Source organism: Rhineura floridana, chromosome 2 (assembly GCF_030035675.1).
Source record: "Rhineura floridana isolate rRhiFlo1 chromosome 2, rRhiFlo1.hap2, whole genome shotgun sequence".
Classification (NCBI taxonomy): Eukaryota; Metazoa; Chordata; class Lepidosauria; order Squamata; family Rhineuridae; genus Rhineura; species Rhineura floridana.
Window position 1 is genome coordinate 234,508,586 of NC_084481.1, and position 27,085 is coordinate 234,535,670.

The following is a 27,085-nucleotide window of genomic DNA, read 5'->3' on the forward strand; positions in this document are numbered from 1 at the left end:
CAGTGAATACCAATCATATTCGCTGGATTGATTTCTGTTCTGGACGTGGGAAAGATAAGCAAACATCAGCAATTTCCACTCCAGTTTATTTTTGTCTGAATTCTCCACCATCTCTGCTCAGTGCTAAAGTTCCTGCTTTGCATGCAGATGATCTTGGATTCAGTCACTTGACATCTTAAAAAAAGAAGGACCTCGGGTAACAGTGGTGGGAAAGATGTCTCCCCAAAGCCCTAGAAAGCCATCAGTCGAGAGTAAGCAAGCTAGATGGCCAAACAGTCTGACCTGGTTCAAGAGAGCTTCCTGTGTCCCCAAGAAAGCAGCCAAATGCATTATGCATTATTAGAGTTGGGAATAAGGATTAGTGTGGGAAAAGATAGCTTTCAAAGAGAGGTTAAAAGGAGACAGAATTAGCATCATGTACATGCTCAGGGATGCAGTTTCACATGTAGCTGGCAAAAGGGAGAAAATGACAAATGCTTTCTATGGGGAGCTCTACCCCTTTCCACAGTAAAAAGAAATGCCGTGTGTACATTGCTCATTGGCATTTCCCACAGCAAATAGTGATGTGTCTTTAAAAATCTGAGTACACACAGCTGGAAAACTTCTAAAACCAAGAACCCCTTTCACATGCTGCTTGGGCTAAGCTACAGATCTATCAGGCTCACTTTCCTCCATATCTGTGGCTTATTCCCTCTCTCAAGTTCCTACTTTGCTGGCTAGTTCCAAACTACTGGGAAGGAGAAGTGGCCAAGGGAACTTGCTTGATTTTAAGGTTGCTGACCCTAAGGGTTTTGTTCTGCTGTATTAGCATGAAACATCTTGCAAGGTCTTTGGGTGCTTCTAGAGGGGTGTTTATTTGTGAGATCAGTGCTCCTTATTCATTTCTTATTTGATTTATATCTCACCCTTTCTCCCAGCAGGAGCCCAGGGCAGCATTCAAGTTTCTCCACAGACTCCACATGACATCATTGGCATATAAAATGCCACCCTCAGCCCCATTTAATCCAGATCCAGGAGAAATGTGGTAAATGGTTTTAAAAGCCTGGTGACAATGACCTGTTTGTGATATCTCAACACCCATAATTAAGCTGCTGCCAGGAAGCACCCTTTGGCACAAAAGGTGGGATAAAAATAGTTGGAAGAAAGAAAGCGGGAAAGAGGAGGACACCCTAAGAGGAGCTGCGAGTCCTAGCCCAGGTTGCTCTTGGCAGGTCCTTCCAATAGTATCTTCTTCTTCTTATGTGCCTCCAAGTCGACTACAACTTATGGCGACCCCATGAAAGTGACCTCCAAGAGCATCTGTCATGAACCACCCTATTCAGATCTTCTAAGTTCAGGTCTGTGGTTTCCTTTATGGAATCAACCCATCTCTTGTTTGGTCTTCCTCTTTTTTTACTCCCTTCTGTTTTTTCCAGCATTATTATCTTTTCTAGTGAATCATGTCTTCTAATGATGTGTCCGAAGTATGATAACCTCAGGTTCTTCATTTTAGTTTCTAATGATAGTTCTGGTTTAATTTGTTCTGACACCCAATGATTTGTCTTTTTCGCAGTCCATGGTATGCACAAAGCTCTCCTCCAACCCCACATTTCAAAGGAGTTGACTTTTCTCTTACCCACTTTTTTCACTGTCCAACTTTTACATCCATACATAGAGATTGGAAATACCGTGGTCTGAATGATTTTATTCCGCCTTTCTTCTCAAAGGTGGCCAGGGCGGTGAACAACAAAGCGCCAAAACGACGCAGTTTTAAAGCTCTAGAAACATTTTAAAACACTAAAGGCTGTAAATTTCCCTGGTGCGGTGTGCATTATTACTGACTGCATGTGAGCTTCAGTGCACCATGCGGCGGGAAAATGACATAATGAGGATGAGGACGATGCATTTTTGTAGTTGTTTTCCCGTCGAAACTCCCCGCAGTAATGAGTGCGACTGTCGTCCCCTCCTTCCCGAGGGCGGAGGCGCTCGCTAGCTGTGGAGGCCGGCCGGCAGCTCCGGAGGCCGCCGCTCCGCTGGAGGCGCCGGCTCGCTCGCTCTTTCCTCCCTCCGTGGCGGCGGTGCGTGAGGAGGCGGCCTGGAGGCGCCGATGTCTTCCCCGGCGGAGGCGGCGGCCAGGCTGCTGTTCGAGCGGGCGCTGGCTCGCCGGGACGGCTCTTCGACTCTGCGGCTGGCGCAGCGCTCGGCCGGCGGGACGGGCTCGGTGGTGTGGGACGCCGCCTTGGTGCTCGCCCGCTTCCTGGAGAAGAGCGCGGCGGCCGGCGGCGGAGGGGAGCAGCGGCTTCCCCCCGCGGGCCTCCCTCTCCGCCGCAAGGCCGTGCTCGAGCTGGGAGCCGGCACCGGCCTCGTGGGCCTCATGGCCGCCACCCTCGGGTACGTCGGGCAAGGCAAGGCAGCGTAGCGAGGCTGGCTTCGCCCTCGCCGCCGCGTCCCCTCATCACCGGGCAGCTCAGGGGAATCGGCGAGGCTTGGCAGCCACGGCCGTACCTGTAGCCCTTGACAGGCGGGGATTCAACAGGGGACGCTGCGTGGCCGTAGCGAGGAAAGCTTCACCTGTGGGATCTCTGCCTACCCTGCTGCTGTTTCAAAGACCCCTCTTAGAGAAAGGACGGGGGCGAGCCTGCTTCAGGGGCAGGGCCTGTCGCGTATGGGGGCCGCCTTTCTCCCACGCCCCCCCACGGGGGTCCCGCGCCATAGTGTTGCCAGACTGATCAGGCCCACTCTTCCTCCACCTCCTCTTCCTCTGCTTCCAGCATTTGGGTGTTCCCTGCCCCACTTTCCAGAAACACCCAACCCCTTTTATGCTCCTATAGGGTTCCTACCCCTTCAACCCCCCTCTGCTCCTGGGTTGTGTGTGGTTTTATGTGCCGAGTTTTAAGCGCTGTTCCTCTGGCAAGATCTTGGTTGCAAACAAAACTTCTTAACTGAATTGAGGGGTGTGAACAACGCATGTGCTCGCTTGCATTGCGGCGGGCCATGAAGCGCCTTGAAACGGCCCTCCACCTCTTTCATAGGGCAAATGTTACAGTTACGGATCTCGAGGAAGTTCAGGATCTGCTGAAAATGAACATCGAGAATAATCGGCATCTTATCACAGGTTCCATTGAAGCCAAGATACTGAAATGGTTCGTATGAACTTGTTCCATAACTTCAGAAATCCTCCAGAGAGCGCAAACCAGTTTTAGAGAATGGGGGCCAATTTTAATCAGAGAGACTGAAACTTAAATGGGTTTGAGGTCTGTGGCACAAAGTCACAGATAGCACACAAACTTGGGCTTGCTTTTGATTTACTTCAGCTGTTCCATGCTGACTTCACATTTTATGTATATTGGAAGTTTTAAAGGTTTGGTGTGGTGTAGTGGTTAAGGTGTCGGACTGTGACCTGGGAGGCCAGGGTTCAAATCCCCACACAGCCATGAAGCGCACTGGGTGACCTTGGGCCAGTCACTGCCTCTCAGCCTCATGAAAACCCTATTCATAGGGTCGCCATAAGTCAGAATCGACTTGAAGGCAGTAAGTACATACCCACCTCAAGCCTTGAGATGGGAGTGAGATGGTTAAAAGTTGAAATAAATGGAGATATTGACACAGGGGGCTGCTCCCGTAGATTGGCCTCTGTACCTTCCACCAGCCCCAGCATCATTCTGCTCCCTTCCTGTGGAGGGAAGAGCCTGGACCAGCCTTTGCCGTTTTGGAATGTCTGAAGGATTCCAGGTTGGTGGAGGCTGGCCTGGCCTGTGTCATCAACTGCCTGGGGGGTGGGGTGGGCAGAAGACTGCCCCACACATACCTATATGACCTCAGTTAGAATGGGATTTTCCTGTGCATTTTAATTATAAAGATGCTTTGGGAGCCAGTGTTCTTTGTACATCAGGGCACAAATAAAACCAAAAGTTCTTTTCGTGTTGTGAGAGTTGCATCCTTCTCTATTTCTTGTCTAGGGGTGAAGACATAACAGACTTCCTTCCCACACCTGATTATATCCTGATGGCAGACTGCATTTACTATGAGGAGGTAAATCACTTATTTATTCTCTTCTTCCCTCCCCCCAAGTTAAGGTAATAATGACTTAGGAAAAAGCTTTTTGTTGTCATGTGCCTTCACGTTGATTACGACTTATGGCGACCCTATGAATCAGCGACCTCCAATAGCATCTGTCATGAACCACCCTGTTCAGATCTTCTAAGTTCAGGTCTGTGGCTTCCTTTATGGAATCAATCCATCTGTTTGGCCTTCCTCTTTTTCTACTCCCTTCTGTTTTTCCCAGCATTATTGTCTTTTCTAGTGAATCACGTCTTCTCATTAAGTGTCCAAAGTATGATAACCTCCGTTTCATCATTTTAGCTTCTAGTGATAGTTCTGGTTTAATTTGTTCTAACACCCAATTACTTGTCTTTTTTGCAGTCCATGGTATGCGCAAAGCTCTCCTCCAACACCACATTTCAAATGAGTTGATTTGAAATAATTTTTAAAAAGCTTTATAATATATTTCGAGGTACTGGTATCAACTTTCTCATTGAGGAGGCATCCTGGTGTCTCCACCCACCCACCCACACGTGTTCCAGGTATTGTTAAGGTCTAACAGACCCTCTCTCAGAACTGTAGTTCCCAGCTTTCATGTGGTGTTAGAGGCAGGGAAATGTCTGGAATTTGATCTCTAGGCAAACACTATCCTATTTCATTAGCTGATTCTTGAGGCTATCCTAAGATCAAGGAGATTTGGGTGCACTCCTTGTTTTATCCTCACAACAGTCCTGTGCAATTGGTTTAGACTAGGTTGGCCTTCAGCTGGTGTTTTGGACTACAGCTCTCTTCTGCCCTAGCATCATCTGGCTGGGCTGGCTGAGGCTGATGGGAGTTGTAGTCCAAAACATCTTGTGGACTCCAGGTTGGCAAAGGCTAGGCTAGGTGATAGTGACTGGCCCGTGCGCATGCAGTGAGGTCCATGAGTCAGGATTTAAACCTGGGTCTCCCCAGTTCTGGTTCAACACGCTACCTGCCACATAATAATTACTTAATAGGGCTCTTGCAATTTTACAAAATACTTTGCATGTTTAAAGGCTGTTATTTTAGAAGAGTTTCTGTGTATATGAGCAAAAAATACCAGACTACCTTCATGATTGACTGGGTTGATAAATCTGAGAACAACCTTCCCTGGGACCCTAGGCTGAAGGGCACATAATAAATCCACTAATATCAATAAAAACGACTCTGCTCCCTAGAGAGAAGTAGAATGCAGCCAATATTTATAAGAAATTTGAGAGCTTCCTTTTCCAGGTTCCCTCCAAAACTCTTGCCTGTAATTGTTCCACTTCTCTTTAGCCTTATTTTTGCTGCTTTTATCCACTGGTATGAACTAACAATATAGCTTCATTCTGTAGGAACTGAGCCGAAATTTCTCAGAAGAGAATTTTATAATAAGAAAATATTTGGTGAAATGCAGAACCACCCACCAAACTCAATTTTTCCAGCTGCAAATAGGGTGATAAATTTTAGGAGGCAATTTTGAGATAACAGCCCTCCTACAGTTCACATGATCATTCATCCGGGGTCAGTAGCCCTTGAGCTTCCTCAGAGTTGCTAGCACTTTCACCTTGTCTTTCATTCCCACCTGTTACACTGAAGCAACTGAGAGGTTCCAATTAATTGGCAGGTGATTTATTCCATGGAACTGGGTGTGTGAATCAGCCCTCAAAATAACTGGTGATTGTGAAATGTAGCAATCCAGGTGGAAAGTGCCTAAGCTTTTAGTACCATCTGGCTTAGTCCTTTACCTGCTAAAGTATTACAAGTGCGAAATGAGGCTAAATGGCAAATGCTTTTTGTTTCACGGGTAGTCATTGGAGCCATTGCTCAAGACTCTGAAGGACCTGGCTGGCCCTGATACCTGCATCTTTTGCTGCTATGAAGAAAGGACTATGGGAAAAAACCCAGAAGTGGAGAAGAGATACTTTGAAGTAAGTCATCTTACAATGGAGAATGTCTTGGAGGAGCCCTTGTTGTTGTGGGAAAAAGCCTGGAAGTACCCCAAGAGAACCAGTGGGGAACAGGATGCTGGACTAGCTAGACCTTTTGTCTGATCTTGCAGAACTCTTGTTAGGTTCTCAGAATGTCTGTGGCGAGATTCCAAGGTCAGAGTCCCAGAATTATTGCTACACAAATAGTGTAATTCCTCTGGGGAGGTCATGGGAGGCACAGAACTGAATGAGGCAAAGGACATTTTAGCAGTTTTAACCCTTTTTTTTACATCACAGCTTGTTCAGAGGGATTTTGATCTGGAAAAGGTTCCCCTAGATGACCATGATGAGGAGTACCGGAGTGAGGACATTCATATATTCGTCATCAGAAGGAAGAAAACGGTAGGTGGTCACTGTAACGGTCCTGACAGTGGCTCAGTTTCTGTTCACGGGTACAGAAAGCCTTTCATTCTTTGGAGCCAGTGCAGTACAAGGTGCTTTTAAAAAAAAAGATTGAATTCTGTCTACATTATGAGTTTAAGCTCCCACAAAACTTAATTTCTCCCTCCTCACTGCAGACCTGTTAAGGATAATCATTGGCTCAGTGCAGATGGAATGCTGGCTGCCTCCAAAATAGCTTTCAAGCTGGGAGCCAGGTTGAGGGTTGCACACCCCCTTCCTCTTCTTACTCAGATGCAAATCCCCCTTCCCTTATTTACCTTAACCATGGCCTAGCATTACATATGCAGTTATGCTAGCCATGTTATACTAGCCAGGTTTTTTATAACTATGGTTTGCTAATTCACTTTAAACCGTGTTTTCAAATTACTGTTTCTGAGGGAGCCCTGGGTTCCATTGGTGCAGATGTAGCAAGTATGGTTTAGGCCAGGATAGCCAATGCGGTGCCCTCCAGCTGTTGCTAGGGCTGACAGGAGCACAAATATAGTCGTGGACAGGAGTGTAGTCATCCAGGGGGTTGGGAGGTCTTTAACCCCTTACTTTTTGGGGAGCAAGGTCCCAGCAGGGTCTGTACATCTCCAGCATCCTGCAAGCTAATTAGCATGAAAGGGGAGTGTGTTGGCCACTGAGAAGAATCATCTAACATGCTTCCTTGGTCCTGGAGCCAATCAGAGTGAAAGGAGGTGAGTCAACCACTGAGAAGATTCTTCTAACATACTCCCCTTTCATGCTGATTGGCTTCTGGGGACATCTGTTTTTGTGGGAGAAAGCATTACCAAGGATCTCATTCTCAAACCAGCAGCAAAAAAGGGGGGAGGGGAAGATACGTGGTTCCAGCCCAAAGCCAGGTAAGGGAGAAGGAGGAGGAGGGTGGGGAGGGAAAGTGTGTGTGTGTGTGTGTGTGTGAGAGAGAGAGAGAGAGAGAGAGAGATGGTGTTTCAGTGTTTAATGACATGTATATGTATGTATGGTAAGATGAAATGGAAGTGAATATGCTAAGAATGTGTGTGTGGTGCAGCCTAGAGGCTAAGGTCAGGAATTTCCACGCTTAAGTTTCCCCCTAAAACTCATATGCTCTGCCCCAAAGCAAGTACCCTGAGTCTTATTATGGCAGTCAAGAAGGAAAACTCAGCAATGGAAGTTCCCTACCTTACAGCATAATGGTGATGATGATGATGAAAAAAGCTACCTGAATGGGCTAAAACCCCTGTCTTTTTCTAAAATCCTAGGTATGTGTGGAAGGAGGTGACACAGGGACATAGGAGAAAGGAGTGGAAAAATCCCTTCCTACCTTCTTGAAGGTGGCAAAGTTCAAAAGGGCTAAACATTCCTGTGCAAAATGAGTGGCCTGCTTTGAGAGTGTAAATTCCTTCATTTAGGAAAAACAGGCCCCAGCGAAAGAGAATGGGCGGATGGAAGCCTATGCCCTGAGCAGTTTTTTGGAAGTTTGTGTTGTTCATTATTGCTGTAGGGCTTTTTGAGTCAGTTATGCAAGCCCCATTGAGTGCCAATTGCAAGGAAGCTTTTATTAGCTCCTACTTAAAAAGCCAAGACAATTTGTGGAGAGTAAGAATACTGTAATTGCAGAAGAGGCTGTGAATCCTGATGATAGCATTCCACCTACATCATTAAGCAGTTTGGAAGCAGCAGGAGATAAACACGTAGCTAATGAATTCAGTAACTCAAGCAGTATCTCTGACAGAAAGGGCAGTCAAATGGTGACAGTGATAGCGAAGCAGAAAGCAGTATTCAGGCAAGCCCAGATTAGTCTGTAATCTTAGAAGGCTGGATAATCTTAGAAGTGGTGTGGCTGTGACTGTCACGAAGAGACCCTGCTCTTCTGAATTTGCCACTACACTTCTGTTCATGGTTTGAGAGAGTTGTAGTGCAGCAACAACCGAAGGCACTGCATCAGCTGCCCCTGGTTTATGCTGACGAGGGATTTATGTAGGGAGGCCGATACCCTCTTTTGAAAGTATGCTCTGTAGGGAGCAAGAAACTATCACTCTTATTAGTTTCAGCCAAGATGGTTGCTTCTTAATGTTTTCCATAAATTTCCATCATGACAACGTCTCTGATGCACTTTTCTGATTCTCTGGGAGCTGGGGAGGAAATAATTGGAAGTGCAAATAACCCGGAAGAGCTCTTTGTAGAGCATCTCTTTGGCAACAGTGGATCGTCAAGCAGTCTCCTACGTACTAAGATGAGGCATGCAGTCTGTTTCCTTGAGTGAGCTACAAACACAAACTCAAGGCTCTGGGTGTTCCACTACGAGAGAGCTGGTGGCAGAAGAAGAAAGGAAGACTTGTGAATCCAGGGAACACAAATGTGTAACACATGTGGGTGGCTTAGTGTGTGTGTTTGCACACATTTTCCAGCTTTTGAGTGAACAATCTGCTTTGTTAGTAACAGTTTCTTAGGAATCTTGTTATGTAAATATAATTATTTATTAAACTCTTGTTCCTAATGGATTCTTGAAGAGTCACGTCTCCCACCCCCAAGTTCCCTGAGCTCACAGTACGATTTGAGATGTTCCTGCTGCCACTGAAGTAAAACTGTATTGGAAAGACGCCTCCAAGGAAAGAATAAAGAGAATTCTCCTAATGCAGTGAGGTTTTCCCCAAATCAAGGATGAGGAACCTATGGCCTTGCAGATGTTGCTGGGACATCAGGTCCCCCATTCCTGCCCTAAGGTAATTGGTTGTATTCGTGGCAGGGTGAGGTTTGAACTGGAGACCTTCTGTGAGCTGCAGCCTGGTCCCTTCATGGCTATGCAGCCCTTTGTAAGAGAACACTTGAACACTTAGGCAGCCCCAGAAGCTTCTGCTGCTGGTTTATGACCCAGCTCTGCCGCTTTCGTCTGAGCAGAAGCCAGTCCTGCACGGAGCTGTAGCAAACAGAGCCGTGTGCCGACAAGGATGGGCTTTGGTGCTGCGTGAGAAGTGCTGGGTGCAGCGTAGCAAAGGCTGTTGTTAATCCTTGGATTGCCACAGCGTGGGAAATGCACCTGCGGTCCCGGAGGGAGGGGCTACAGTTTGGTAGCACAGTTCAGGCCCTGCATGTAAGACAGCCTTCCCCAACTTAAGAGTGTTCTGCCAGGGGCTGATGGGAGTTGTAGTCCAAAGCATCCAGAGGGCTCCAGCAATGGGAATGCTGATGTAGGAGGTTCTGAGTTCAACCAGGGATTGCCACTAAAAAGGCTCTTAAGCAACTGGGCAGAGGGAGCCAGCATGGTGCCCTCCAGATGTTGGACTCCCAACTCCCATCATCCCTGACCATTGGCTGACCGAGTTGGAGCCCAAGAGTACCACGTTGGCTGCTCCACAAAAGCATTAGAGAAGACCCCTGCCTGAGACCTGGGAGAGCCACTGCCAGCCTGGGGTGACCACAGTGGGCAGATCAAATGGGTCCATAGGCCTGACTTCTGTACAGCTTCAGATGTTTGTGAAAAGGTCTTCAGAAGCACATGTTGGGTCATAGAAAAAAGGCTTGTTCTGCTTTCTTTGTGGTGAACAATTCAGATTACCCATTTGCCACAGCCAAGGCAATTGTACGTAGGGTGGCCACGTGATCTATTTTACAGAACACAGTCCTCTGATTGAAGGGCTGTTTGGTCCAAGTCCCATTGAAAGATAAAAGAATTTTAAGAAGGTATTCCTGCAGGACCTTTGAAGCTGACTGTCAGAAGTGGACACCTGGGCAGCATTGAGCCAAAATCGCAGGTTCACTGATCATAGCCTTCCCCAATAGGATGAAATGTATTCCAATTATATTTAAATTTATTAATTCACATATGTGCATATAAATTAGCATGTGCACATCTTAAGCAAATATGTGGTGTGTATAAGAGAGAGAGAGAAAGAGAGGCATTTCCTCTCATAAATATGCCCTGGTTTTGTATCTCATTTAGATTGTTGGTTTGATCTTTCCTGCATCTGGTTCCAAACTCAAGTTGAACCCAGAAGACCAAACTTCAAGCAGAGTAGGACAAGGGAGCTTCATTTCGTTAGTGTAGTTTGGTAGCGAGTTTCTCCCAACCAGAACTAGCGATGGGCCAATCGTCAGTTTTGTCTTCTCACAGTTTCTCATCTTTTCAATTGTAAGCTCACCTCACCCTGTTTCCACAAATCCACACAAGAATTAGTACACATTTTGATGCACATTTCTTCTAATACACAAATATTTGTACATAATTTTGCCAAGTATATGCACTAATGCAAGCAATTTCCCCCAACAGAATGCATACTTGCACTTTTTTACTAATATAACTCATCTCTGCACACGCTGTTTGCTTATATGCATTTTGGTTGCCTTCTTTGGCTAGAGAGCTGCCTTGCAAAATTCAGAGAAGTATCCATTTCAAAGGAAAGCTGTGTTTCGGTCCGCCTGTTGGCTTGGGGACTGAATTTGTGAACAAATTTCTCACCCGTCCCTACCCAGAAGGGGGCAGTGTAAGATAACAGTCCTATTCTAGCCTCTCCCACCTCTGCCGCCGCCCCCACCTTAAAGGTAACAACTTTCCAGAGAAATAGAACCTGCCTAATACCACTACAAATGTTTTTACCAGTTTAGCCGGTGGTGCCTCTTCCATAGCAAGCATCATCGCCGTTGTACGTTGGTGTCCTGAGCTGAAAATACACAGCAAACGTGCCTCCTAGAACTGGGCTTCTCTGGGGAGTGGGGATGATTGTTCAACCAGCTGAAAGGTTTCTTTTTTTCCGAGGTGCTATTGTAGAACTGTGACTGCATTTCCTCAGTTGTCAATCTCCCAGTGCTGGCACTTGTGCATTAAAGCAGCTCTTCTCTCTTCCCCCCCCCCCAGTAACTGCACAGGAATTATTTGTGCCCGGTCCAGACATGGGGGACTGAGACTTGTTCAAACAGGGCAGCTTTCCTCGTGGCTCGTTTTGCGCTGCATCACTAAAACAGAAAGGCGATTGGTGACTTTACTTAAACGTGCAGGTTGCTGGGAAGCACACGGGAGAGTTCTGCTGTGCTCAGGTCCTGCTTTTAAGCTTCCCAAAAGAGGCATCTGGGTGGCCACTGCAAGAACAGGGTGTTGGCCTTATCCAGGAGGTCGGCTCTTGTGAAGGTCTTCTGTGAATGGTGGGAATGACTATTAGCATAAAGGGCTTTTAAAAGAGAATTTTTATAAAGGATTGTGATATGATCTGGAGGGAAGGACATTCTAACCCCTTCCCACCCCCATAGAGGCCATAGACAGGTGTAAGTCCAAGAAAGCTCTTACCATTGAGAATACAGCCATGTTCTCCTTCCACTGTTGGAGGCAGTATGCCTTTGAATACCAGCGGCTGAGAACCATGAGTGGAGAGCGTGCTGTTGCCCCCAGCGCATGCCTACGGGCTTCTCACTAGAGCATCCGGCTGGCCACTGTGAGAACAGGCTGCAGAACTAGATGAGCCCCCTTTGGTCTGATCCAGCGGGGCTGCTCTTAGGATGGCCATAGCTCCAATGGTAGACCACCTGCTTTGCAGCGGAAGGTTCAGTCCCTGGCATATCCAGGTTGGACTGGGAGGGTCACCCTGCCTGAAAGCCTGAAGAGGTGCTGCCTGTCAGTGTGGACAACACTGAGTGCGATGGGCCAGTGGTCTGACTCAGTATAAGACTGCTTAGAATCATAGAATAGTAGAGTTGGAAGGGGCCTATAAGGCCATCGAGTCCAACCCCCTGCGCAATGCAGGAATCCAAATCAAAGCATTCCTGACAGGTGGCTGTCCAGCTGCCTCTTGAAGGCCTCCAGTGTCGGAGAGCCCACTACCTCTCTAGGTCATTGGTTCCATTGTCGTATGGCTCTAACAGCTAGGAGGTTTTTCCTGATATCCAGTCGAAATCTGGCTACCTGCAACTTGAGCCCATTATTCTGTGTCCTGCACTCTGGGACAATTGAGAAGAGATCCCGGCCCTCCTCTATGTGACAACCTTTCATGTACTTGAAGAGTGCTATCATATCTCCCCTCAGTCTTCTCTTCTTCAGGCTAAACTTGCCCAGTTCTTTCAGTCTCTCTTCATAGGGCTTTGTTTCCAGTCCCCTGATCATCTTTGTTGTCTCCTAGGTAGGTTCCATTGGTCTAAAACTGAATCTCACCTCAAAGCCCTTTCTTGATTAGGGGGCTGCCCAGTCTGCCTGCAGGATGGACCCCCACCCCCAGTGCGCTGTGATCTTGTGGGCCTGGCCCTGGGAACTTTGTTTCCAATAATTCAAGGCAGGCATCAAACAGACAACGGAGCTTTTGTCTGCTCGATTCCTCTCCCGTTTGGACCTCGGCAGAATTCAAGCCAGTTTGACTATCACAAGCGTGTTCCTTGCAGATGTGGTTCCTGCAGAAATGGGAAGATCAAAGGATGTGCAGGACTTGCTCCCAGCCTTGTTGCAGTCGTGTGAGGCGGCTTCTAGGCTCCTCCTTGTTTCCTTTTGCCCGTCTCACTTCCTTTTCTCTGCCGGATTTCTTCTCCTGCTGTGTGAAATTTAGCGAGACCGAAATGGCATGACCGCTGGGGCAGGAAAAGCATTTTTAAAAATGTCTGCTGCAGGAGTAAAAATACCATCTGCATGCAGGCTGTTATACTTGGGCTGCTGTATGCTTGACTCAGGACTGATGGAACGTTTTTATTGTTAATGCCACTCCTATTTCTCTCTCCTCCTGTTGTATTTGCAAAGAAAAAAGGTGTGTGTTTTTAATCATACATAAAACCAAGGGGCAATGGTGAGGCCCTGGAATCTTCCACAACACTCACCATGTGTGTAGGTGGGTGGGGATATCCTCTGCAGACGAGTTAATGTGGAAAGCCTTCTCCGAAGGCATAAAGTTTGCAGCCTCCTACCATAGATGAAAATGGGAGGCATTTATTAGCTTTTGGCAGTCAGCAGTTAAGTAGCAGAGAAAACATCAAAGTGTTTACTGAATGGAAATGTCAAGACATCCCGAGTTGGAGCAACCCACAGGCGCATCGTTCTTTCCAGGCACTCTCTCCTCTGCCAACCCTGCTTACTGTCACGGTTTACAGGGCGAAGAGCGCTGGCTGCTCCCAGGGCTGGCCCGAGACAAGAGAATCCGAATCCCTCTCCTTCCCAGTCATGAATGAACAGAGACCGCAATCCATTGTGTGCAATTCTGGGTGCTTTTCCTTGCAATGGACGGGAACTGCTCAAAACAGTTTTTTTTAAAAAAATGTTTTTAATGCTGTTTTGTTTTAATGTATTTTAAGATCTGTTTTTATGATGTTTTAAAGTGTTTTAGTGCTTTGTTTGCCGCCCTGGGCTCCTGCTGGGAGGGAGGGCGGGATACAAATTAAACAAATAAATAAATAAAACAGCCACACTGATGAGCCTTCCGTTCAAAATGCGACTTGTAGAGATGTCCCCTGGTGCATCACACCCCATGCCACGGACCAGCTGTTGTCTGTCTCCTGCCTCTCCTCCACTCTACAGCTGCCCTTCATGGCCCTAAAAATGCAGATCGGGTCCTCACTGGGGGTAACTGGGTAAAGCCCCCTAAGTCGCCATGCCAAGCTCCTAATACAAATTGGGGGCCCACACGTCCAATTGGCTGCATTTCACTGTTAGCTATGGAGGAAAAGGAGCCCCTTCCTACACAGCCAGAATGGAGGCCAGTGAGGGGGGGGCAGAGAATGAGAGGCCCTGGGCAACACAGAGAAACCCTCCAAGGGCCAGATTTGGCCCACTGGCCAAAGACTCTTCATCCATGGCCTAGTAGATCACAAAGTGACTTGTGAACCTCTATATAGGGTGAATTCCACAAGTGGGGCTCCACGAGCAAAGCCCCTCTCCCCCATAGCCATGTCACCAGCATTATCTTTGAAGGGGGGGTACCCAGAGTAGGGCCTCCAAAGTAGATGTTAATACATGAGCAGGTGGAAGTGGGTTCCCTAAAGCCTCCTCAACTAACGTAAATCCCTCAGGCTTTTGCATTGCCCACAATAATATTTCCTTCCTTCTAGAGATAGGGGAGAAATTTGTTTGCATTTAAAGCTGAACTCTATCAAATTTGCAATTTCCAAGCGGTATGAGAACTGAAACACAGCAATCCTTCCAAATTCACACTTTATCTGAATTCTGCAACACAGTTCTTCATTTCACAAAAATGCATGCATTAGGGGAAAGTGTGCATAACAATGCAACATACACAAATGCAGTGTAGTGGAATTGCTTGATAAAATGTGTCCATTAGTCAAAACTGCATACAAAAATGTGTTATTAGGAGAAATTCACACTAAAATACTTAAGAATTTTCATGAGGATTTTTTTTTAATTCCACATTACTGCAGAACTGAGTTTAAGACTGGAAAAATTAGAAAGTGGGAGAATCAAATATTACAGATCCTTCCATTCCTACTTCTTTCCTTCATTCATGAAATTGCACTCAGATGCTTGGTGCTGTACCGCGTAAAGCTTCCTGATCTGTGCAATCATCAGCACTCACAGAGTCATGTGTTGGCAATACCAGTCTGGAAACAGACTCTGCAAGAGTTTCTTGTTTGTATGGCTCAGGGTGCGTCAGACAATCAAGTACATGCTCTTTGTCATAGGCGGGAGTCGATGAGATCTTTTGAACAAGACGCATGTGGTCCCCTTGGTCCATTGTCTGCCCATGGCCCAGTCTCCTCCTCGCCCCGCCCTGAGGGCTGTCAGATTACATGTCAGAAAGAATAGACTCTCTTGTTCACAGCACACAGATCTCTATATGTGCCGACAAAAGCCAGGAGCTTATGAACATGAGGGCTAAGATACGGTGTAACAGCCACAAAGAGTGTCAACAACACTCGGGTCTGCTGGGGAGTCTGCATTTGGGACCTGGGTAGGACAGTCAGGTGATCTGAACATTTCCACTGAAACAAAAAATAAAATGTACAGAACTGAACTGAACTGAACGCATGTTTGTTTGTTTGATTGATTAAATTTATATCCTGCCCTTCCTCCTAGCAGGAGCCCACATTCTTCCTCTCCTTCCTGTATGGTTGCCTTTGCCAAACTGACACCTTCCAGATGCTGGCTGGGGCTGATGAGAGTTGTCATCCAAAACATCTGTAGGGCAACAGCTTGGCAAAGGCTGCTCCATGGAATTAACAAACAAACAGAAACCCGACAACATTTGCACAATTTTTCTGGGGACTGGAACAGGAAGATGGGTTTGTGATGACATTGGGCACCAGCCAATAGGGGCCTTCCATAAATGGATATTCCTCACTTCAGATCTACCACTTTGAACAAGCTTTCTTCTTTCTCTTTTTCACCATGGAACAGCAACCAGTTTGCTTTCAAAGCAGCAAAATTGCCTCTACCACTCTCACAGCAGTGTGTTTGTAATTCACCTTTGGGCTTACTCCTAAAAGAAATGAAATGTGCAAATCAGCCAGAGTCAAAGGAGGTTTGCAATGAATCAGAGAGGGGGGCGACGTTTGGAGGCTGCAGACAGTGCAGCGGAGTGTTTTCATCTTGTCCAGAGACTCCCAGCTCTTCCTTCCACAGCCCCCTTCCGTTCCACCCACCCGTGTTTGCTCTTCCAAACTTCCACCCACCCACAAAACCAGACACCCATAAACAGCAGACCACTCGGTTTTGTGCTGACAGTGTCTGCCAACACCCATCAGCCAAGGCTTTTGATTTATTTTAGCTTTCAGCAGATCGTTCATTGCAAAAGGCACCCCTGCAAGACCACTGGCGATACACTCCAAACTTCCCATCAAAGTGAGGATCACAAAGAGACCATCATGAAGCATTGTTGTTGGCCTAGGGAAAGTGGGCTACATCATTAGCTGAGGCCCTCTGTTAATTGTCACCATGAGCTGGATATTTATGCCACTCCTGGGGAACCTTTGAATCAGAGACACATGCCCTTGCATTCGTGGAACATTAGCTAATGGTGTGCCTCATGCAAAATTCAGAAGAGGGCTGTGAAAGGTTGTGCTCATCAAAAAAGCTCTGCTATATGGTGCAATTGCCAAACTGGGCTCCATGTCTGGAACGTGGGGGCTTCCCATAAGACTAAGGAGCCTATGTCTGCCCCTGAGCTGAAAATCATCAATTGCAGGTAAAACTCCACTTAAATTCTAATATTTACCACTGGCATTAAACTTAGAGCCAGTTTCTACTTTGTCCAGAGTCTTAAAAGATTAGAGGGATGGAGCAGCCCCGAAAGTGATGTAAAGTTGGATGTGGCATGAACCTCATTATAAATACTGGGTTTTCCTTTTGGAAAAGAGGGAAGCTTTTGCGGCTCATCTGTCAGTTTTGTGTGTGTGCAGATATGCGCAAGCATGAATGAGAAGGAAGCAGTCAAGTGACTGCTGCATGTCTTAGTCCCAAAGTGCCTGTCCCCCATTTGACCACATCACCCACCACTGACCAATTCCATCTTTGCAGTAGTACAAATGAGGGCATGTCTAAAAACAAACAATCCTCAGGATCCAAGTAAACAGTGGTTGCTTCTGGCAATCTCTTTATTTAGCATCAATCCTGATTAGTTTGTATGTTGGCTGGTTATTGAGCATCGATTCTGGTTTATTTGCATGGAGGTTATGTGACATTGCATCAAGCAGTGGTTACCACACACTTTGCAGTCCATTTCCTCATACGTTTCCTTACTACAAACAGTCTGATTTTGCAGGGAGGTGGGTTTATTGTGCAAGACTGCTAAATCCACTTTAACTGCATAGGCTGAATTTGCCAGTACGTGATTGAATCCCACTTGAAAATGTACAACCTGGAAACACCCAGTGACATATATGATCACCAAAACTCTTCATCCCACACAATAAAGTCAGCCTTACTTTCCCCAGACTTATGCTGTTTTTGCACCTGTATTTTGCAACATGTCATTGATACCATAATAGTGCATTAGCGGCATATTTAAACGGGAATGTCCACACATCTTTCCGTTCTGTTATGTTGTTCTGTGATACTTCCCCAATGTCACCAGACGATTGGGCACTCCTGTGTGATAGCACAACAAAAGTGGGTCAAAAAACTAAATAAACTGGACCATTTGTGGTATAAAAAGTTATGGAATTTGAGCAAGAAGCGACAGGACATTTCCCAAATGGAAACAAAGTAGTACTTGAGAGAACTAGAAAAGGTCCTCAAATGCAAAGATGTATCACTGAACACCAAAGTCAGGATCATTCAGACCATGATATTCCCGATCTCTATGTATGGATGTGAAAGTTGGGCAGTGACAAAAGTGGATAAGAGAAAAATCAACTCATTTGAAATGTGGTGTCGGGGGAGAGCTTTGCGCATACCATGGACTGTGAAAAGGACAAATAATTGGGTGTTAGAACAAATTAAACCAGAACTATCACTAGAAGCTAAAATGATGAAACTGAGGTTATCATACTTTGGACACATCATGAGAAGACATGATTCACTAGAAAAGATAATAATGCTGGGAAAAACAGAAGGGAGTAGAAAAAGAGGAAGGCCAAATGAGATGGATTGATTCCATAAAGGAAGCAACAGACCTGAACTTACAAGATCTGAACAGGGTGGTTTATATCAGATGCTCTTGGAGGTCGCTGATTCATAGGGTCACCATAAGTCATAGTCGACCTGAAGGCACATAACAACAACAACAAACAGTTGGAACGAGTGGTTGCTGACCAGCTCCAGGTGCTCTTGGATGAAACCGATTATCTAGATCTGTTTCAATCCGGTTTTAGGCCCGGTTTTGGCACTGAGACGGACTTGGTTGCCCTGTTTGATGACCTATGCCGGGAAAGAGACAGAGGGAGTGTAACTCTGCTGATTCTCCTTGATCTCTCAGCGGCTTTTGATACCATCGACCATGGTATCCTTCTGGAGAGGCTTGCGGAGTTGGGAGTTGGAGGCACTGCTTGGCAGTGGTTCCGCTCCTACTTGGCGGGCCGTTTCCAGAAGATAGTGCTTGGGGAACATTGCTCGACACCATGGGCACTCCAATGTGGGGTCCCGCAGGGTTCGGTTTTGTCTCCCATGCTTTTTAACATCTATATGAAGCCGTTGGGTGCGGTCATCAGGAGTTTTGGAGTGCGTTGTCACTAGTACGCTGATGACACGCAGCTCTACTTCTCCTTTTCATCCTCTTCAAGTGAGGCGGTCAATGTGCTGAACCGTTGCCTGGACGCGACAATGGACTGGATGAGAACTAACAAACTGAGACTCAATCCTGATAAGACTGAGATGCTGTTGGTGGATGGTTTCTCCAATCAGATGGTGGATACATATCCTGTCCTGGACGGGGTTACACTCCCCCTAAAGGAACAGGTTCGTAGTCTGGGAGTCGTTCTAGACTCTTCCCTGTCACTTGAGGCTCATGTAGCCTCGGTGGCACAGAATGCGTTCTACCAACTTCGGTTGGTAGCCCAGCTACGTCCCTACCTGACTAAGGAGGATCTTACATCAGTAGTACATGCTCTGGTAACCTCACGTTTGGATTACTGTAATGCGCTCTACGTAGGGCTACCTCTGAAGACGGTTCGGAAGCTACAGCTGGTGCAAAATGCAGTGGCCAGACTGCTAACAAGAACGAAGCGATTGGACCATATAACACCTGTTCTGGCCCGCTTGCACTGGCTTCCAGTACACTTCCGGGCCAGATTCAAAGTGTTGGTATTAACCTACAAAGCCTTATACGGCGCGGGACCACGATATCTGTTGGAACACCTCTCCCGTTATGAACCGGCTCGTACACTACGGTCTGCTACGAAGGCCCTCCTCCGGGTCCCGACCCATAGGGAGGCCCGGAGGGTGGTGACAAGATCAAGGGCCTTCTCAGTGGTGGCCCCCGAACTATGGAATAGTCTCCCCGAGGAGGTGCGCTTGGCGCCGACCCTATCATCCTTTCGGCGCCAAGTTAAAACCTTTCTCTTCTCCGAGGCATTTTAATTTTTTGTTTAATGATGGTAATGTTTGTAATTTGATCTTAGTTATGCAGTTTTTAGATTGTGAAATTTGATTTTAGATTGTGATGCTTTTGTATTTTCCTGTATTTTATTGTATTTATGTTCACCGCCCAGAGAGCTATTGCTAGTCGGGCGGTATATAAGTTTTAAAAATAAATAAATAAATAAATATTGAAAGGAGGATCAGGTATAATCGCCACGATGCCATAATGAGCCCAAATCATCATGAATGCACAATAAAAAGGGTGCCTGCTTGGAGCAGCCCACCTGTTGGCTAAGCTGGCCAGATGGAAAAGAGGACAGCCGAGAGTCTCTTCCTAGAAGAGTGATTTGGGGAAGTGGCTTTTGACAGCTGCAGGGGGAAGTGCACCTGTGGAAGAATGCCCTGTCCTACCCCATCCTTCAAAGGCTGGGTTAGAGGGCTGGACTAGAGCCTAGGAGACCAGGGTTCAAATCCTCATTCAGCCATCAAGCTGGGTGATCCTGGGCCAGGCACTGACCCTCAGCCTAACCTACCTCAGGGAGTTGTTGTGAGGATGAAATGGGGAGAAGTGCTCTGTACGCCACCTTGGAGGATATAGAAGGTGGGATATAAAGGAGATAATAAATATGTGCAGAGCACTATCACAACATACCAAGTCCTAAATGATTTGAGCCCCAAATATTTGAGGGAATGCCCTGTCCTGTACCAGCCTGCCCAGGTCTTGAGAGGTGTGGAGGGGGACCTTCTTGTTGTCCCACCACTGGTGAAGTTCATTGTCCAGGGCGTGGCTAGAAACACATCATAGAATCATAGAATAAGAGTTGGAAGGGGCCTATAAGGCCATCAAGTCCAGCCCCCTGCTCAATGCAGGAATCCAAATCAAAGCATTCCCAACAGATGGCTGTCCAGCTGCCTCAGTGTCGGAGAGCCCACTACCTCTCTAGGTAATTGGTTCCATTGTCTTATGGCTCTAACTGTTGAGACATTTTTCCTGATGTCCAGTCAAAATCTGGCTTCCTGCAACTTGAGCCTATTATTCCATGTCCTGCACTCTGGGATGATTGAGGAGAGATCCCGGCCCTCCTCTCTGTGACAACCTTTCATGTACATGACAGGAAGCTACTGTCAGACGATTAGTCAATCTAGCTTAGTAATGCCTACAATGACTGGCAGCAGCTCTCCAGGATTTCAGAGAGGATTGGGTATTGAACCTGGGACCTTTTGCATGCAAAGCAGGTACTCTGCCACTGAGCAATGTCTCTTTCCCCCAAAATTAACAATACGGACTTAGGAAGCTGCCTGATACCAAGCAATGGCCAATGACATTGCTCCATTAACCTCAGTATTGTCTACACATGCTGGAAGTAGCTCCCCAGGGATTCGGGCAGGGTTCTCCCCCAGCGCTACCTGGAGATGCCTCTGGGGATGGAATCTGGGACTTCCTGCGCACAAAGCGGATGCTCTGCCATCGAGCTCCAACACTTCTCAGTGATGGCCCCCTCTTTATGGAGCACCCGCCCTTCTGAGGCACAGCCAGCGCCAATGTTGTTCAGCTTTAGGCATCAGCTGGAGAGAGGCTTTTGGAAGAGGACGAGGTGATGAGGGCAGGTGCTCAAGGATGACCTGCCTCTTTATAACTGCCTGTAAGGAATTCTATTTGAGATTTTGTTTTGTGTTCTTAAATATCGTAATAGCCATGACGGTCTTGATTTGTTGCACAGGCTTTATGTTGTGATCAACCCTGGGATCATGGCATGATGGACGGTGGGCTGTAAAAGGAAGGAAGGAAATGCGTAAATAAATAAAGACCCAAGAAGAGGCCCTTGTTAATTACTTTGCCATGCTCTGCCTGTGTTCCCCCCCCCCATTAGCACATCACAGTGCTGCTGATTTACCGCTCTGCGCAGTCCTGCAGTGGAAGGAATTCACAACAGGCACTTGGACCCGCGTGGTATCTGCAGGCTTTCGTAATCATCACGGATTAGGACCACGAAAGGCTTGGAGGAGTTGCCTTGTATCAGTGCTTGACAGAAACCCCACAGAACACGGTGCTCAAAAGTTGCATTCCTTCAAATGCAGCTAGAACAATGTGCACTCTTTTCTTTTTCATTTTAAGTATTTATTTATTTATTGCTACAGTTTTCTTTTCCTTATGACAGCATTCCCTATAGGCTGTGGTTTGGCCTGATAATTGATTGGTGCGGTGGGGGTGGATCCCAACAGACAATTAGGAGAAACATCAATTTCTTTAACAAGCATCTAGAGTATACTTTCCACTATGCCCCTGACAACAGGAGCTCTGAGGCAGAAAAAAGGCCACACAGACTGAACGTCCAGAGAAAACAGGAAGTCAACAATAGCAGCGGCCATTCATGAACGGACACACACACACAATGGGGCCAGGCTGTCCCTTAGCATCCCCAGGGCAAGCCCCCCAACTAACGATGGGGCAGAAATGTGATTCAGTTTGCATGTAAAGGAGAACTTATTTAATCTGCAGTTTCCAAAACAATGAGCGAACCAAAACACAGCCATTGTTTGAAATTTGTCCTTCTCTGAATTCTGCAGTGCAGTTCTTCACCAAGTAACATCTACAAACATGTATAGACCAGTTGGTCATGGAACCGACCAGAGGGACGGCAACCCTGGACTTAATCCTCAGTGGGGACCGGGACCTGGTGCGAGATGTAAGTGTTGTTGAACCGATTGGGAGCAGTGACCACAGTGCTATTAAATTAAACATACATGTAACTGGCCAATTGCCAAGAAAATCCAACACGGTCACATTTGACTTCAAAAGAGGAAACGTCACAAAAATGAGGGGACTGGTAAAAAGAAAGCTGAAAAACAAAGTCCAGAGGGTCACATCACTCGAAAATGCTTGGAAGTTGTTTAAAAACACTATATTAGAAGCTCAACTGGAGTGCATACCGCAGACCAGAAAAGGTACCGCCAGGGCCAAGAAGATGCCAGCATGGTTAACGAGCAAAGTCAAGGAAGCTCTTAGAGGCAAAAAGTCTTCCTTCAAAAAATGGAAGTCTTGTCCAAATGAAGAAAATAAAAAAGAACACAAACTCTGGCAAAAGAAATGCAAGAAGACAATAAGGGATGCTAAAAAAGAATTTGAGGAGCACATTGCTAAGAACATAAAAACCAACAACAAAAAATTCTATAAATACATTCAAAGCAGGAGACCATCTAGGGAGGCGATTGGACCCTTGGATGATAAGGGAGTCAAAGGTGTACTAAAGAACGATAAGGAGATTGCAGAGAAGCTAAATGAATTCTTTGCATCTGTCTTCACAGTGGAAGATATAGGGCAGATCCCTGAACCTGAACTAACATTTGCAGGAAGGGATTCTGAGGAACTGAGACAAATAGCGGTAACGAGAGAGGAAATTCTAGGCTTAATGGACAATATAAAAACTGACAAATCACCGGGCCCGGATGGCATCCACCCAAGAGTTCTCAAAGAACTCAAATGTGAAATTGCTGATCTGCTAACTAAAATATGTAACTTGTCCCTCGGGTCCTCCTCCGTGCCTGAGGACTGGAAAGTGGCAAATGTAACGCCAATCTTCAAAAAGGGATCCAGAGGGGATCCCGGAAATTACAGGCCAGTTAGCTTAACTTCTGTCCCTGGAAAACCGGTAGAAAGTATTATTAAAGCTAGATTAACTAAGCACATAGAAGAACAAGCTTTGCTGAAGCAGAGCCAGCATGGCTTCTGCAAGGGAAAGTCCTGTCTCAGTAACCTATTAGAATTCTTTGAGAGTGTCAACAAGCATATAGATAGAGGTGATCCAGTGGACATAGTGTACTTATACTTTCAAAAAGCGTTTGACAAGGTACCTCACCAAAGACTTCTGAGGAAGCTTAGCAGTCATGGAATAAGAGGAGAGGTCCTCTTGTGGATAAGGAATTGATTAAGAAGCAGAAAGCAGAGAGTAGGAATAAATGGACAGTTCTCCCAATGGAGGGCTGTAGAAAGTGGAGTCCCTCAAGGATCGGTATTGGGACCTGTACTTTTCAACTTGTTCATTAATGACCTAGAATTAGGAGTGAGCAGTGAAGTGGCCAAGTTTGCTGACGACACTAAATTGTTCAGGGTTGTTAAAACAAAAAGGGATTGCGAAGAGCTCCAAAAAGACCTCTCCAAACTGAGTGAATGGGCGGAAAAATGGCAAATGCAATTCAATATAAACAAGTGTAAAATTATGCATATTGGAGCAAAAAATCTGAATTTCACATATACGCTCATGGGGTCTGAACTGGCAGTGACTGACCAGGAGAGAGACCTCGGGGTTGTAGTGGACAGCACGATGAAAATGTCGACCCAGTGTGCGGCAGCTGTGAAAAAGGCAAATTCCATGCTAGCAATAATTAGGAAAGGTATTGAAAATAAAACAGACGATATCGTAATGCCGTTGTATAAATCTATGGTGCGGCCGCATTTGGAATACTGTGTACAGTTCTGGTCGCCTCATCTCAAAAAGGATATTATAGAGTTGGAAAAGGTTCAGAAGAGGGCAACCAGAATGATCAAGGGGATGGAGCGACTCCCTTACGAGGAAAGGTTGCAGCATTTGGGGCTTTTTAGTTTAGAGAAAAGGCGGGTCAGAGGACACATGATAGAAGTGTATAAAATTATGCATGGCATTGTGAAAGTGGACAGAGAAAAGTTCTTCTCCCTCTCTCATAATACTAGAACTCGTGGACATTCAAAGAAGCTGAATGTTGGAAGATTCAGGACAGACAAAAGGAAGTACTTCTTTACTCAGCGCATAGTTAAACTATGGAATTTGCTCCCACAAGATGCAGTAATGGCCGCCAGCTTGGATGGCTTTAAAAGAAGATTAGACAAATTCATGGAGGACAGGGCTATCAATGGCTACTAGCCATGATGGCTGTGCTCTGCCACCCTAGTCAGAGGCAGCATGCTTCTGAAAACCAGTTGCCGGAAGCCTCAGGAGGGGAGAGTGTTCTTGCACTCGGGTCCTGCTTGCGGGCTTCCCCCAGGCACCTGGTTGGCCACTGTGAGAACAGGATGCTGGACTAGATGGGCCACTGGCCTGATCCAGCAGGCTCTTCTTATGTTCTTATGATCTTATGTATAGACTACAGTAATATGAGCGTACACATGCATATATTTGTAAAAATAATATACAAAAATGTTTTATATTAGGGAAAATTGTTTTGCAGAAATGTGTATATTAGGAAAAATTGCTTACAATGATGTGCATATTATGAGAAATTCACACTAAAATGCTGATGAATTTTCAGAAGGACTTTTCTTTTTAAAAAATCACAAGCTGTTATGGAAATGTGGAGAACCAAACTTAAGAGTGGAAAAAAGGGAAACCGAGAGACACCTATTCCACCCGCCCTACCCGCCCTACTTTGCACTGGATGTCAGAGTGGAGAGTACATTCTGTTTGAGATCAGAATGAGGATTGCATTGAATTTGTACAGCTGGAGCTGAAAAGCAATTTTGCCTGGATTGACAGAGACTCAGGCTCAGTTTGTGTCAAGTTGGGACAGGTCAAGGATGGAGAGAGAAAAACAAGGCCAAAACCTAAGCAGGTCATCCGTAGCCAGGAGCAGAAGTCTAGGGTGGTATTCAATGTAACGTTATGTGAATGTTCCATCAGCACAAGGATTTTCCCTGCACACAACAGAACGTTCTCCCCCTTTCCTTCCCCTTGCGCCCTCTAAATCTGTTCTGGGTTTCCCCCCAGACCTCCAGAGCAGATCTGGGGATGGTGTGAAGTGCGTACGCAGGGGAAAAGGAGAAAGTCCTGTTGCGCTAGTGGTAATCCTTGCGCTGGTGGGACCTCTTAATTGAATCTTGCCACTAGAGTTTCTCCATCCAATGAGCAAGCTGAGCCTGGAAGCCAGTTTAGGAAGTATCATCTGATCCATTCTGGCCTATTGCTATCAAGAAGCCTCCTTGCAGATGTGGTGGCCTCCAGCTGGCCACAGCTGGCTGGCTGTGGTGGCGACACACAACCACATCCCCCAGCTGGCATTTCTGTTCTTGATTCAAACCTTGCCACAGAGTGACTTCTTGGGTGAATCAGCCTAAGGGATAGCCCTATGAGACTATGAACAACTCAGGGTGCTGTTTCCCCTCCTCTGCTGAGCAGCTTCAGTCTTGCAGCATCTTATTCTTGTTGGAATGTATGAGGTTCAACTCCAACTTGTGGGTTGAGGCTGCACGGGGCTAAAGGCTTAGCTAGAGAGGAGACCTCTTAGTTGCTAGGCTACACCTGTCCTTTGATCTCCTGCTGTCTCTTCCTTCTTGCTAGACTGATATGCAAGGAATGTTGATCTCAGTTCCTTCCCGCCTTCCAGTCTTCTTCTTTCTCTCAAGAGGGGAGCAGACATCTTTCCTTTGTCTCTCCCTCTCAACCAGCATGAGGGCCAGCACTGGGACCAGTGCTGGCTGCTCCAGCATAGCTAGTTAGCTAGATATAGAACTCTTTCCTATCAAGCATGTACTTCCAGAATAAAGTAGTTATTTCTTATTTTAAAGCTTAAAGTCTCTGTCTGACTAATTTGCAGGGAAGGTAGAATCTTAGCAAAGATTCAGACACACACACATAAGCTCGCTCAATACTCTCCGTTCCGCTACGCAATTCTGCAGGGTCTACAGGACATTGGGCCCAACCTCCTATAATTCTGACTGTCCTTTTAATGTTGGTTCTATTTTCAGGAAAATGACCATATGGAAATGTCCCACACTCTCAAAATGGTCGGCACTCGCGGAACCTGCAGATGGCCCTTGATTTATCTATGTGCTTATCGGAGTGAGGAATTTCTAGCACACGAGACAGCAGGTCTGAGGATGACCGGTGGACAAGCTCCTGCACGCACAAGAGGGTGCACTGCCCAGTGATCTGAATCTCTCTAGAAACCAATTCCAGCAAAGCACTGAAGCAGGACTTTCCTCTCTTCTGTGAGGGTTGGAGCTTTGCAGCCTCAGTCCCACGCAGGTTTACTTTGAAATAAACCTGAATGTAATGGGACTGACAGACCCTTGTTAGTGACTGCGCAGGATGACAGCCTTGTGTAGACTTTGCAGAAGAGGGTCACCAAGGGTCACAAATGGACAAACAGGAGGACGGGACACTGGTGGCGGTGATGAAAGACATGTAAACATGGTGCCCCAGGGTTGGGCGGGATTAATTATATGCACGTGCAGAAAAAGAACGTTAGAATGTAGTTCAGGGCACAACATTCAGATTCCTGAGAGTTTTTCTTAGACTTCTGAGAATATATTTTCTCTTTCAAATCCCTCCTTGAAACCCACCTCTTTCTTTTTAAAATTGTTTTATTAGCAATCTTGAGAGGCCATGCTTGACGACACAAAGAGGCATCCAACCTTACCAATAACACAACATGAAAGCATTAAAATAAAATACGGAAAAATAGTTGAATAGGGCTGAAGTACTTCCAGGCCAGAACTGATGAAATTTGCCAGTCCTTAGAAATTTTAAATAGAAGCCTGCCCTGCCACACGGGGGTGGGTGGATGCTTCTGAGTGCATACAAGTGGTGGGGAAAGGAAGCAGAGCTCAGGGAAGGTCCCCAAGGCAAAGCTGGCAGGTGTGGGTGGCACAAAGCCCCCATGGGGACCGGAGTGGCGGTGGGGAAGCCAAGAGCAAGTCACTTCTTTCCAAACGCTCTGAGCTGCTACCCAGAGGGAGCGCTCAGGCTGGAGCCCCCTTTCTTTCCTGCACTGGCAGCTGGTGTCTCCATGTCAATAGGGC

At 46.5% G+C, this 27,085-nt stretch overlaps 1 protein-coding gene across 3 annotated transcripts; it reads left to right on the plus strand.

Annotated features, from left to right (window-relative positions):
• The first annotated feature begins 1,964 nt into the window (after positions 1 to 1,964).
• VCPKMT (valosin containing protein lysine methyltransferase) lies at positions 1,965 to 26,612 on the plus strand. 3 transcript variants are annotated; one of them, XM_061612612.1, is made up of 6 exons: positions 1,965 to 2,370; positions 3,012 to 3,122; positions 3,939 to 4,011; positions 5,835 to 5,954; positions 6,252 to 6,356; positions 26,030 to 26,612. In XM_061612612.1, the coding sequence occupies exons 1-6, from the start codon at positions 2,087 to 2,089 to the stop codon at positions 26,210 to 26,212; spliced, it is 876 nt and encodes a 291-aa protein (XP_061468596.1). In that variant the 5' UTR covers positions 1,965 to 2,086; the 3' UTR covers positions 26,213 to 26,612. The 3 variants fall into 3 exon arrangements, with proteins under 3 accessions (XP_061468596.1, XP_061468597.1, XP_061468598.1); XM_061612613.1 differs by lacking the exon at positions 26,030 to 26,612 and adding an exon at positions 12,488 to 13,637 and having other exon boundaries at positions 1,967 to 2,370; XM_061612614.1 differs by lacking the exon at positions 26,030 to 26,612 and adding an exon at positions 7,643 to 8,880 and having other exon boundaries at positions 1,971 to 2,370.
• Positions 26,613 to 27,085: the final 473 nt, after the last annotated feature.